At 43.0% G+C, this 14,418-nt stretch overlaps 1 protein-coding gene across 1 annotated transcript in view; it reads right to left on the minus strand.

Annotated features, from left to right (window-relative positions):
* LOC120852605 (synaptic vesicle glycoprotein 2C) overlaps positions 1-14,418 on the minus strand; it is a 169,441-nt gene that overhangs the window by 23,212 nt on the left and 131,811 nt on the right. Inside the window, exons 4-7 of the mRNA XM_040225936.1 lie at positions 9,740-9,873; positions 9,202-9,291; positions 4,541-4,651; positions 3,882-3,970 (exon numbers count right to left, since the gene is read on the minus strand). Of these exons, the coding sequence (XP_040081870.1) occupies positions 3,882-3,970; positions 4,541-4,651; positions 9,202-9,291; positions 9,740-9,873 (424 nt within the window). The remainder of the gene's footprint in view (positions 1-3,881; positions 3,971-4,540; positions 4,652-9,201; positions 9,292-9,739; positions 9,874-14,418) is intronic.

The raw sequence follows: 14,418 nt of genomic DNA on the forward strand, positions 1-14,418 counted from the left end.
AGGGGAAATGCTTTCAATTTTTCACCATTGAGGATAATGTTTGCTGTGGGTTTGTCATATATAGCTTTTATTATGTTGAGGTATGTTCCTTCTATTCCTGCTTTCTGGAGAGTTTTTATCATAAATGGATGTTGAATTTTGTCAAAGGCCTTCTCTGCATCTACTGAGATAATTGTGACCGCCAGGACATTTAAAATGATGCATGTGGCTGATGTTATATCTTCACTGGACAACACGGCTCTAAACTGGTGCTTCCCACCCAAAGCAGGGTCCCTGGACCAGCACCATCAGCATCACCTGGGAACTTGTGAGAAATGCAGACCCTTGGGCCTCATCCAGACCTGCTGAATCAGAAACTGTAGGGTGGGGTCGTCCAAGGAACTCGTCTGATACTCAAGTTCGAGAACCACTGCTCTGATTTATCCCCAGTTACACTGAGCTACACAGGGAAAGAAGTGGTTATGAGAATCACTTGTGCAGATAGACAAGCTAGGTTTAGAATCCTGGCCTTGCCACTTACCAGCCATGTGATCTTGGGTAAGTTATCAAAGCATCAGTTACCTGCCATCTCTACTATCAGAATGATGAAAGTAACCACCTCCATGGCCAACTGCTTAGATTAAATGGAATGCAAAATACCCAGCACATAGCGAGTGCTCAAAAGACTAAGTCGTTTTTATCATCAGCATTGTCATCAGGATTCCTGAAATATCTCTGCCTTGGGATTCCATAGATTCCAGCCTCTTGTCTTCACAGGTCATGAAATAATTACTACAGGGGTGTGAGTGGTGGCCACTGAATATGAAATGACTCTGGAGGCAGCAACCCTGCAGGGATCTCTATTCATATCCAGAGGATACAAATCTTCAAAAATGGCAACAGTGAGGGAAGCATGACACCCTGGAACATTCATCATCAATAACATGGAGGAGTTTCTACTACATTCCATTTATTCAGCCAGTGTTTACTGGATAGACACTGAATGCTACATATTGTTTGAAGTTTCAGGGACTGTATAAGGAAATCATAAAGCTTAAAATGTGGTCAATAACAGGTAAGTAAACAAAATAAATCATAGATATTATCCTGCAACTCTTCACATTTCAAGGGCAAGACGTTTGTTTTGCTTTTTCTTTGGATCTAGCCAGTGTTTAGCACATAGTAGAAACTTGCATGCGTCCATGCTAAGTCGCTTCAGTCGTCTCTACTCTGGACCCTATGGAGTGTAGCCTGCCAGGTTCCTCTGTCCAGGATTCTCTAGACAAGAATACTGCAGTGGGTTGCCATTTCCCCCTCCAGGGAATCTTCCTGACCCAGGGACTGAACTTGCATCTCCTTATCTTCTGCATTCAGTTCAGTTCAGTTGCTCAGTCTTGTCTGACTCTTTGCCACCTCATGGACTGCGGCATGCCAGGCTTCCCTGCCCATCACCAACTCCCAGAGCCTATTCAAACTCATGTTCATCGAGCTGGTGATGCCATCCAACCATCTCATCCTCTGTCGTCCCCTTCTCCTCCCACCTTCAGTCTTTCTCAGCATCAGGGTCTTGTCCAATAAGTCAGTTCTTCACATCAGGTGGCCAAAGTATTGGAGTTTCAGCTTCAATATCAGTCCTTCCAGTGAATATTCAGGACTGATTTCCTTTAGGATGGACTGGTTAGATCTCCTTACAGTCCGAGGGACTTTCAAGAGTCTTCTCCACCACCACAGTTCAAAAGCATCAATTCTCCGGTGCTCACCTTTCTTTATAGTCCAACTCTCACATCCATAGATGACCACTGGAAAAGCCATAGCCTTGACTAGACGGACCTTTGTTGGCAAAGTAATGTCTCTGCTTTTTAATATTCTATCTAGGTTTGTCATAGCTTTTCTTCCAAGGAGCAAGCGGCTTTTAATTTCATGGCTGCAGTCACCATCTGCAGTGATTTTGGATAAATCAAATCTCAATAATGTCTCTCACTGTTTCCATTGTTTCCCCATCTATTTGCCATGAAGTGGTGGGAAGTTTTCTGAATGTTGAGTTTTAAGTCAACTTTTTCACTCTCCTCTTTCATTTTCATCAAGAGAGTCTTTAGTTCTTCACTTTCTGCATAAGGTACTGTCATCTGCATATCTGAAATTATTGATATTTCTCCTGGCAATCTGGATTCCAGCTTTTGCTTCATCCAGCCTGGCATTTCACATGATGTACTCTGCACAGAAGTTAAATAAGCAGGGTGACAATATACAGCCTGATGTACTCGTTTCCCAATTTGGAACCAGCCTGTTGTTCCATGTCCAGTTGTAACTGTTGCTTCTTGACCTGCATACAGATTTCTCAGGAGGCAGGTAAGGTGGTCTGGTATTCCCATCTCTTTAAGAATTTTCTACAGTTTGTTGTGATCCACACAGTCAAAGGCTTTGGCATAGTCAATAAACCAGAAGTAGATGTTTTTCTGGAACTCTCTTGCTTTTTTGATGATCCAGCAGATATTGGTGATTTGATCTCTGGTTCCTCTGCCTTTTCTAAAACCAGTTTGAACATCTGGAAGTTCATGGTTCACATACTGTTGGAGCCTGGCTTGGAGAATTCTGAGCATTACTTTGCTAGCATGTGAGATGAGTGCAATTGTGTGGTAGTCTGAACATTCTTTGGCATTGCCTTTCTTTGGGATTGGAATGAAAACTGACCTTTTCCAGTCCTGTGGCCACTGCTGAGTTTTCCAAATTTGCTGGCATATTGAGTGCAGCACTTTCACTGCATCATCTTCCAGGATTTGAAATAGCTCAACTGGCATTCCATCACCTCCACTAGCTTTGTTCGTAGTGATGCTTTCTAAGGCCCACTTGACTTCACAGTCCAGGATGTCTGGCTCTAGGTCAGTGATCACACCATTGTGGTTATCCGGGTCATGAGGATTTTTTTGTACAGTTTTTCTGTGTATTCTTGCCACCTCTTCTTAATATCTTCTGCTTCTGATAGGTCCATATCATTTCTGTCCTTTATTGTGCCCATCTTTGCATGAAATATTCTCTTGGTATACCTAGTTTTCTTGAAGAGATCTCTAGTCTTTTCCATTCTATTGTTTTCCTCTATTTCTTTGCACTGATCACTGAAGAAGTCTTTTCTTATCTCTCTTTGCTATTCTTCGGAACTCTGCATTCAAATTTGTCTCCTGCATTGGCAGGATGATTCTTTACCACTGAACCCCCTGGGAAGCCCTGACAACTATTTATTGAGCACTTATTTTGTGCCAGGGTCATATATATCAGTGAGCAAGACAGTTTAAATCTCTGTTCTCACAGAGCTTCCAGAGGAGGAAGACAGAGCCTTCTTTATTCCTATAGAATGAAAAAGCTTTTTGTCTATTAGAAGATGATAGAAGGCACAATGGGGAATAATAAGGCTGAGAAGGGGACAGGGAATCTGAAGGGGGACTGAGAAGCTGTAGTTTTAAAAAGGTACTTGGGGAAGTATCACTGAGAAGGTGGCATAGGAGGAAAGCCTCAAAGGAGGAGAGAAATGAGCTGGACCATGTCTAGGGGCAGGGCACAGACCAGAGATAGGACATGTTCAAGAAAGTCCTGGCACATTGGAGGAAGAACAAAGAGGCCAGCAGGGATGGAGCTCCGCCAATGAGGAGAGAGTGGAGAAATCATGGGAGCAGAGCATCCTTGGTCTTATCGAACTTTCCAAACACCGTTGGTTTTGCCACCCCAGGTTTATGACAACATAAATAAAATGATTGCTTGATAAAAACTGTAACTGTTAGCAAATCTAAAAAGAAAAAAAAATTCTAGAGTTAATAGCATCACAGTATAAGAGAAGAAAGCAGCGAGGTTGGGAGTTACAGTATGGAAATTTAAAGATTTCGTTCACCAAAAACGTAAGGATCACTTACCCAAAGGACAGCGTGAACCATACAATCGTGAGTTTTATGGTATTTTCCCTGACTGGGTAGGTGAAACATCTCATAAAAGTCAACCAAATCTGTGAAATATCAGAGAGTTAGTTTTCTTATGCCAGTCCTTAGGCAACTCTACTTCCCAACCCCCTCTGACAAATTATAAAAAAATGTTGCCTTTTCTTTGGGCTGGATTCATTTGGACTTAAAATGTAAAAGCTAAAGGCTGTTGCTGCTGCTAAGTTGCTTCAGTGGTGTCCGACTCTGTGCGACCCCATAGACGGCAGCCCACCAGGCTCCCCCGTCCCTGGGATTCTCCAGGCAAGAACACTGGAGTGGGTTGCCGCTGCCTTCTCCAAAGCTAAAGGCTACAGGAAAGCAAATGCTGGAATTTGTATTTATCAGCTTCCAACAGACAGGTGTACCCCGTCACTGGTAGGATTCCTTGTTTAACACCTTCCCTCTCCGCCAAAAGCAACGTCTTGGCTACCCCACTGATTGCAAGGGAATCCTATTACCTGGTCCCACACCAGGAGTCAGGTGCCCTGGGCAGGAGCGGGAAGAGCCCCACTCGCGGGGAGGATTCTGTCAACCCTGTTTCTGACTAACCTCCAGCGACAAGTGGGCCCGCGAGTCAGGGTGGGCTTGTTACTTACGCCATACAGTTCTGTGCGGATGCGAACAGAGCACCTCCTGAACCACGTTCCCGTGTCGCTCTCAATTTCAATCAGTTCGTCTATCTGTCTTGGGGTTTTGATTCTGTTTACCTGTAAGGAGCAACGGAGGGCAAAGTGCTGAGTTTTCGTCTCTGAAGTTGTAGCGTTTAGGCTTACAATTTGTTTTTAAAGGAGTGAAAGCTGACGCCAACAAAAAGAAGGAAGCAGATGTTTGATACATAAGCAGGTATCCATAAATATGAGACCACTGGTGTCAGTATACAGACTCAAAGGCACCCGAAAGAACTGAATAGAGAATGAATGAGAGGGTGAACATCATAAAGAAGAGAGGGAAGAGTAAGTAGTAATGGAATTAAATGAAACAAAATGCCCTTCTCTGAATCACGACTAAAAAGGCACACACTGGGAGGTGGGGGAGGGAAGGATTGAGAGTTTGGGATTAGCAACCTTTTACAAGGAGAACGGATAAACGACAAAGTCCTACTGTATGACACAGGGAACTATATCTTGTGAAAAACCATAATGGAGAAGAACACGATAAAGCATGCCTATACATGCATAACTGAATCCCTTTGCTGTACAGTAGAAATTAATACAACACTGTAAATCAACCCCATTTCAACAAAATAAATTAAAAAAAAGGCACACACTAGCAGATAAAACTCCAGATAGAGTCACTTGTGGATTAAGAATTACTTTGCTTAGACAAAAGTGACTGAACACACTTTTCTTTGGAACCTACTTGCTGCTGCTGCTGCTGCTAAGTCGCTTCAGTCGTGTCCGACTGTGCGACCCCATAGACGGCAGCCCACCAGGCTCCCCCGTCCCTGGGATTCTCCAGGCAAGAACACTGGAGTGGGCTGCCATTTCCTTCTCCACTTACTTGATGAATTTGGCCCCTAAACAGAGTTCTTAGAACTTTCCCATATAACTTCCATTCTTGACCCTCTCTTCCTTCTCTCACAGCCAAATAGTGTGCGTTCAGTCATGTCTGACTCTTTGCAAGCCCATGAACTGGAGCCCACCAGGCTCCTCTGTCCATAGGATTTCCCAGGCAAGAGTACTGAAGTGGGCTGCCATTTCCTCCTCCAGGAGATCTTCCTGGCCCAGGGATCAAACCCATGTCTCCTGTGTTAGCAAGCAGATTCTTTATCCCTACCATCACCTGGGAAGCCCAAACCCACAGTGACTAGTCAGCAAATACCCACAGGTGACCTGAAGCTGAAGTCCAATGAATGAGTTTAAGTTGCAAGCACCAACACTGACTCTTCAGTGACAGAAGGGGAACAAATGATGGAGGTATAGCCTGTATCCCTGACTTAAGCTAGCCTCCTCCTTCTAAGGAAAAGAGCCAAGAGTCAGGAGAAGCAATGCTTTCAGCACAGAGAATGAAGCCTGAAAAGAGGGGGACAAAAAAGGAAAGCATTTTTCCTTTGTGGACCTATCCCATCTTACCTTGTTAGTCAGAACCTACCTGCTTTTGACAAACCCGAGAGAGGACAGGAACGTGCACACACGCTATCCTTGCCAGGGATAACTTCTGAACAGATCTTTCTGCAGAGATTGCCAACATCTGAAGCAGTACTTCTACTGCACAAAACCAGGTACCAAGACCGGCTTTTGACAGAGGTGATTTCAGGACCCTCGGTATCTTTCAAATTATACCAGGTGGGCAGTAGCCTCTCCCTGGCTATGTAAACAAAGATGTCTGTATTTAGTGACGATGATGTCTGAGTTAAAACCAGGATTCCAAATAGGGTCAGCTACAAACCATTCATTATTTTGTGGCACTCTAGAGTTTTGTTTCCTTTTTAAATCACAGGGGTATTCCTTTTTTTTTTTTTTTTTAAAGATAGCATCACTGACTCAATGGACACGAACTTGAGCAGGTTCCAGGAGATAGCGGAGGACGTGGAAGCCTGACATGTGGCAGTCCATGGGGTCGCAAAGAGTCGGACATGACTTAGCGACTGAATAACAAATCTTTTTTTGTATTGAATGAAAGATTCATTGAATTCTATAGTGTTTCACAATTTCAAAAGTTTCATGCAGATTATTTCATATAATCCCATAATAATTCCTTTTTCTCCTACCCCTTTACTGTCCTTCTCCTCTCCTCCCCCTTCTACCCACTGCTAACCACTAGTTTGTTCTCTATACCTGTGAGTCCACTTCTGTTTTGTTATATTCACTAGGTTGCTGTGTTTTTTTAGATTCCACATAAAAGTGGTATACAGTACTTGTCTTTCTCTGTCTGAATTATTTCATTTAGCACAATGCCCTCCAAGTTCACCCATATTGCTGTAAATGGCAAAATTTTATTCTTTTTTATGGCTGAGTAATATTATGCTGTTTATAATATCATCTTCTTTATCCATCCATCTGCTAATGGACACATAGACTGCTTCTGTATCTTGGCTATCATAAATAAAGCTGTGAACAACGGGTTGCATGGGTTCATGTATCTTTTCAAACTAACATTTTTGAGTTTCTTTGGATGTATACCCAGGAGCAGGATTGTTAAGTCATATGGTAGTTCTATTTTCAGTTTTTTGAGGAATCTCCCTACTGTTTTCCACAGTGTCTTCACCAATTTACACTTCTCACCAACAATGTACAAAGGGTCCCTTTTGTCCACATTCTCACCAACATTGTTATTTGTGTTTTTTTGACGAAGGCCATTCTGACTCAATATATTACTTTTGAGAGGCTTCTTCTCCATTCATTAATGTTTGTTTGTTTGTACATTCTTTCATCAGTACCCATGGGAGCCAGAACTGGTATAGACCCTGGAGATGCAATCATAAAGCACTGTGCTCTCTAAGCAATTACCATATAAATTAGAAAGTATCCCAGTGGAAATCTGCACCAGATGGGAGAGACATACTGTACAGAACACCCAAGCTGACCTGGGAGTGAGAGAGAAGACTTGATGGGCTGTGGAATTTGAGCTGGATCTTATGGAGAAATATGTCATTTGCCATGTGTTATCAATGATTTGAAGGGCATTCCAAGTGGGAGGAATACCACATGCAAACATCCAGAGGTGTAAGAGAAAAGACTGTATTGGAAACTGCAATTAATCTTTGTGACTCCTGAAGAATGGTGCAAGGGCAGAGGGCGGGGAGTAGGGAGGAATGAACCAAATCAGTGGCAAATAAGGGTAGAAAGTAAGAGACAATGATGAGAGATATTTAGGATGGAGAATAATAAGATATACTGGATTTTTTGGACATAATAGAGATAAAGGAAAGAAAGAAATAGGATAGTTTTCAGGGGTCTGGTTTTGGTGGTGCTGGTGGCACTTGCTGATAAGTCTTCGGACAAAGAAGAGATTTGGAGACTCTTCAGGTGAGAAGTTCAGATTTAGAAATTCAGAATTTGAAGGGCCTCTAGTACATAGGAGTATGGCCACAAAGCCCTTCAACATGTATGTCTGGAGCTCAGTTTGTCCATTTGGAGAAAAAGATCTGGGAAGTAGCTGAGATCAGCTAAGGAGAATGTGAATGAACTTAAAAGAGGAGTTTGCTGCAAACAACGTCCTGAAAAACAGTATTCAAATTAGGTACACAGGAAGAAGACCTTTGAGGAAGGCATGTGTATTTGCCGTGTTGTAGATATAATAAGAAAAAGATCAAATGTGTCATGGTGGAATCCTGTGATGACTTTGGAAGTCACATATAAGTGATGGAGATGACCCATTCTTTTAGAGTGATCCCATCTTATTCCCACCTAACCTTTATACAGTCATATTAATGTAGATGATCATGAATGAACCTGGTAACTCAGACCTTCTGGAAGAAAAAGCAGGTTAGCAGGACAATGAGGTTCTCCAGAGACACCTTCTCAGAAATCTTGGGTAGAGGGTTTATTCTCAACCGGCTGAGAAGAGTTAGGTAACACCGAGTATCTACATGACACCTTAGGGTTCCTTTTGCCTTATGATGCTTTAATTTACTCTTCCTCTATAGTGCATCTACTCAAAAGAAGGGTTCACTCAAAGGATTCCAGGTCTTCAATGATGGATATCCATTATTTACCTTTGTTCCTCCATTACACTGCAGAAAACATTTATATCAATTAAGAATCTGTGATCATTTAGATAGAAGCCAGACTGAATTATATTTCATATTACGAAAAATCTATTTCATATTAAAACTGTAATGAGTCAATAAGTGTCAAGGGATTGTTTAATCAGGAACTATTTCACTTATTTTAAGAACTATAATTGATACTGTTTATAAGACATTGAATATTTTGCTTATATCACCTTTAAACCTAACTTAGACATTTTTGATATAATTACATGTTGCCTATATCAAAGGATTTAAAAACCACTCTTTTTTATTTTGGTGGAGGTTCTGAGAAAAAAAATACTGTTATTTCCAAAAAATACTATGCATTCAAGTTTTTATTAGTTTAGATGAGTTTTGTCATTGAGAATACATTTTGTAACTGGAGGATGGAAGACCATTCCATGCAGAGGTAAAAGCAAATACAACAGCAGTGTGGCAGGTAAAACAGCAAGTATGAGAAGAAACGAATGGTTGGTGCAGTGAGAGAGGAATTTACGACCAGGCCTTTTCAGAAAAGGTTTCTCGGCCTTCGGCATAGAGGATTCACCGAGAAGCAGTACTCACCGTGAAGACCTTCTCAGGCTGACCCCGTGCTCTCATGTTTGTGTCGTGAATTAATTTGAGAATCATCCAGGCTTCATCATGTTTTCCAACCTAAGTGATATGAGTAGACAGTGAACGGCCAGGAGGTGAAACACACATGCTCCCCGATTTTCCAATAACCATGTGATACTGTCAGATCCCATTGGGTGCAACAGTGCAAATGGTTTAGGCTCATCCCGTTGGAAACACAGACTACCTTGATACCCTGAGTGCAGCAGCAGCTCAAGGAACAGTGTTTCCTTTATAAACAATAAGGCGCGTTTTCTTCATTGAGGGAAACCACCTGCTTGAGGAGGAACATAGGTGCTTTCAGGCCATGAGGCAGCCTTTTCACATGCTGGTTGTTGAAACCATGTCTCCATGAAACCAAACCCTCCATAGTTCTGTAGCAGGAAGGAAAAATGTACCTCCTGAAGAGGCAAACATACTCTCCTAGGATTAAAAGGAACTTGTTTCAATGTCTCTGGCTTCCTTGAGTATTTGCAATGATGAACGTTACCTCCAGCAAGAACCGTGGGCTTTCGGGCATGAACGTGAGGGCCACCACCGACGAGGCACAGGGGAGCGCGCAGACGATGACAAACACACGCCAGCTGTGGAACTGGTAGGCTGACCCCATGCTGAAGCTCCACCCTGGGAAAGGAAGAGGGGAGGGGTGAGGGGGAGCGAGGAGCCCACGCCATTGTGAGCGTCCACACCTGGAATCGATTAATGGTCAACTCTTACCACCCCCAGAAGAGTGAGCTGATCTGGGCATTAGCCACAGTGACCAGCTCAACTTGAAGATGGCCAATAACCGTGCTGAGAAGAAAGGAGCTTGCAATCAAAGCAGGCTGGGGCTGGGGATGGAGGTGTATGTATATTTCTGGACAAGCAAACTGCAAAGACCAAGGTCAGTGAATTTGGGACAGTGCTTTCTCCAGCAGACTCCTGGGCTGGGTATCCCCTGTTTGCTCCTTCAGATTACTCTGGACCCTTGCCTCTGCTGTGAGCCAGGAACCGGCCCTCTGTGGGCCACAGGGACTGGCTGCCTTGTCCATCGGCTCCCAGCTGGGCTGGATGAAGGAAGCACTGGCAGGAGAACAGAGGGTGGGATCAGGGTTCAGGATATTTACTCCCCCTCCCTCCCTTCTCCCCTCACCCTGGACGCATGGAGGTTTGACAGTGGGTGTGCTCATCCCTGGGAACCTTCTCATGGAACCACAGCTCTGGTCAGGTTCTGGCAATCCCACTCTCCTCTTGACTCCTGAGGTGTGAGTGAGGACAGGAGGCCCTTCCGCTGCTAGCTCCAGGGTACTTTATTATTCTGTATGGGTTTCTCTTGACCATTCCCACACAGCTCTTTTCCGTGACTCCTGCTGAGGGTGTCACTGGTTCCTGCCAGCATGCCAACCAGCACGATGATTAAGACCTGGCATTTGCCCATGCTTCCACACACATACGTCATATATAATGAAAACAAGCAAATGGGATACCAACAGAAATCTCTTCGAGAACTAAAAGAAAACCAATATTTGAATGAATATAAAATGGTTGAAAGCAACATTCCACCATGATTCTAAAGGAGAAATAACGAAGCATATCAAATCTAATTGAAAACAGAGAAGAGATTTATGGAGGCAGAGATGAATTATGGTGAGGCAAAATTCTAATTTTTGCAATGCTTGGTATTTAGAAGGCTGCTGTGAGCAAAAGTCAGACAGTCTACATTCCATCCCCAGGAGAGCAGTGTAATTATTCACTGTTTGCCCAGGGGCCAAGAGAGATTCTGAAGGTGACATGAGGTCCTCAAGGCCAGGCAGCTGAAGTTATATACCAGAACCTTCTCCACCGGGGTTTGAGGTGGAATCTTATACCACACATGTCCTCATGCCTGTGCTCACTCTTAAACATGAGATTTGTTGGTAAATTATGTAAACACCACTGACATGTGACATCAGCCCTAGATTCATGAGCATTTTCTGGGAATTTAACACATGAGGACTCTGTGGACTGCTAAATTAATTACATCATAAACTGTGGGAGGGGATGTCTACTCTCAATGTTTTCTGTAGCAGAAGTTCAAACGTCTCAAATATCCAAAATACAGAGGAAATTCTATGATGGAACTAAGAAAACACACCATGTTCACTTCACATTGGATCTGAGAGCTTCATATAAAGGAATTCTTTTTCAAAAGGGCTGGAGCCGACAGAAACGGGTCCCCACCTATATCTCTGAGCTCGCCTGCTGCTGGCTCCCTCATTCCCTTGGTCCATCTCACCAACATGCTGCTGGCTCTCTGAATGCACAAACCTTAGTTCCATTTTAAGGGCTTTGCCTTATTTCCCGGGAAGCCCAGCCTTGCATTGAAAGGATGGTGGTTGTACATCAGCCAGCCTTTCTAAGGGTGTTGGAGTGAGAGAGTGTTCAGTATTTCTTGCCCTCAGTGAAGTGCTCTCAGGGTCTTTGCATTTGACATTTTCTGTGCCTGAACTGCTCTGAGCATTTGCAAACGTGGATGCCTCCTTTGTACTCTCCAGGTCTCAGTTTAAGGTCATTTCTTCAGAGAGGCCCCAACCCTCAATTCCACTTTTATCCTCACGGCCTGTCTTATTGTCTCTACAGCACTTACCATTATGTAAAGCTGCGTATCCACTGATTTGTTTATTTGTTTACTGTCTATCCCTTTCCGCACCATGAAAGCAGAAAGTCTGCTTTTGTTGTTCATCAATATCTCTTCCGTGCTTTTAGCCAGTCCCAGTCCATAGGAAGCATTCTTTAAATATTTGCTAAACAAATGCACACACATACACACGCATACCCTTTTGTGTGTCTGCATGTATACATGAACATATACAGAATCACTGAAGGCTACTAAGACATTAGTTACTCAGGTTTTCTTTTGAGCATTTTTTTTCTGAATCTGCACTGAAAATAAACAACCACCCTGATTTCCTTTTTCAGTTAAATTTGCAGTTTGTATCCAGTAAAATTCATTCATACTTTTTAAACTGCGTTGTTCTGTGAGTATGATAAATGCCAGCGTCATGTACGCATCATCCTAATCAGGACCCACACTGTCCCATCACCCCAGAATATTCCTTCCTGCTGCCCCTTTGGAGTCAGTTCAGTTTAGTTGCTTCGTCATGTCCGACTCTTTCCAACCCTACGCCAGGCCTCCCTGTCCATCACCAACTTCCAGAGTTCACCCAGACTCATCTCCATTGAGTCGGTGATGCCATCCAACCATCTCATCCTCTGTCGTCCCCTTCTCCTCCTGCCCTCAATCTTTCCCAGCATCAGGGTCTTTTCAAATGAGTCAGCTCTTCGCATCAGGTGGCCAAAGTATTGGAGTTTCAGTTTCAACATCAGTCCCTCCAATGAACACCCAGGACTGATCTCTTTTAGAATGGATTGTTTGGATCTCCTTGCAGTCCAAGGGACTCTCAAGAGTCTTCTCCAACACCACAGTTCAAAAGCATCAATTCTTCAGCGCTCAGCTTTCTTTATAGTCCAACTCTCACATCCATACATGACTACTGGAAAAACAATAGCCTTGAATAGACGGACCTTTGTTGGTAAAGTAATGTCTCTGCTTTTTAATATGTTGTCTAGGTTGGTCATAACTTTCCTTCCAAGGAGTAAGCATCTTTTAATTTCATGGCTGCAATCACCATCTGCAGAGATTTTGGAGCCCAGAAAAATAAAGTCAGTCACTGTTTCCACTGTTTGCCCATCTATTTCCCATGAAGTGATGGGACTGGATGCCATGATTTTAGTTTTCTGAATGTTGAGCTTTAAGCCAACTTTTTCACTCTCCTCTTTCACTTTCAAGAGGCCCTTTAGTTCCTCTTCACTTTCTGCCATAAGGGTGGTGTCATCTGCATATCTGAGGTTATTGATATTTCTCCCGGCAATCTTGATTCCAGGTTGTGCCTCCTCCAGCCCAGCATTTCTCATGATGTACTCTGCATATAAGTTAAATAAGCAGCCTTGACGTACTCCTTTTCCTATTTGGAACCAGTCTGTTGTTCCATGTGTAGTTCTAACTGTTGCTTCCTGACCTGCATACACGTTTCTCAAAAGGCAGGTCAGGTGGTCTGGTATTCCCATCTCTTGAAGAATTTTCCACAGTTTATTTTGATCCACACAGTCAAAGGCTTTGGCATAGTCAATAAAGCAGAAATAGATGTTTTTCTGGAACTCTCTTGCTTTTCGATGATCCAGCAGATGTTAGCAATTTGATCTCTGGTTCCTCTGCCTTTTCTAAAACCAGCTTGAATATCTGGAAGTTCATGGTTCACATATTGCTGAAGCCTTGCTTGGAGAATTTTAAGCATTACTTTACCAGCGTGTGAGATGAGTGCAATTGTGCGGTAGTTTGAGCATTCTTTGGCATTGCCTTTCTTTGGGATTGGAATGAAAACTGACCTTTTCCAGTCCTGTGGCCACTGTTGAGTTTTACAAATTTGCTGACATATTGAGTGCAGCACTTTCACAGTATCATCTTTTAGGATTTAAAATAGTTCAACTGGAATTCCATCACTTCCACTAGCTTTGTTTGTAGTGATGCTTCCTAAGGCCCACTTGACTTCACATTCCAGGATGTCTGGCTATAGGTGAGTGTGAGTGATCACACCTTCGTGATTACCTGGGTCGTGAAGGTCTTTTTTATACAGTTCTTCTGTGTATTCTTGCCACCTCTTCTTAATATCTTCTGCTTCTGTTAGGTCCACACAATTTCTGTCCTTTATTGAGCCCATCTTTGCATGAAATTTTCCCTTGGTATCTCTAATTTTCTTGAAGAGATCTCTAGTCTTTTCCATTCTATTGTTTTCCTTGATTTCTTTGCACTGATCGCTGAGGAAGGCTTTCTTATCTCTCCTTGCTATTCTTTGGAACTGTGCATTCAAATGGGTATGTCTTTCCCTTTCTCCTTTGTTTTTCAATTCTCTTCTTTTCACAGCTATTTGTAAGGCCTATTCAGACAGCCATTTTGCTTTTTTGCATTTCTTTTTCTTTCGGATGGTCTTGCTCCCTGTCTCCTGTACAATATCACGAATCTCCATCCATAGTTCATCAGGCACTCTATCAGATCTAGTCCCTTAAATCTATTTCTCATTTCCACTGTATAATCGTTAGGGATTTGATTTAGGTGATACCTTTGGAGTCAACCCCTCCTCAAAGCCTAACCCC

Source organism: Oryx dammah, unplaced genomic scaffold, assembly GCF_014754425.2.
Source record: "Oryx dammah isolate SB20612 unplaced genomic scaffold, SCBI_Odam_1.1 HiC_scaffold_26, whole genome shotgun sequence".
In the NCBI taxonomy this organism is placed as follows: Eukaryota; Metazoa; Chordata; class Mammalia; order Artiodactyla; family Bovidae; genus Oryx; species Oryx dammah.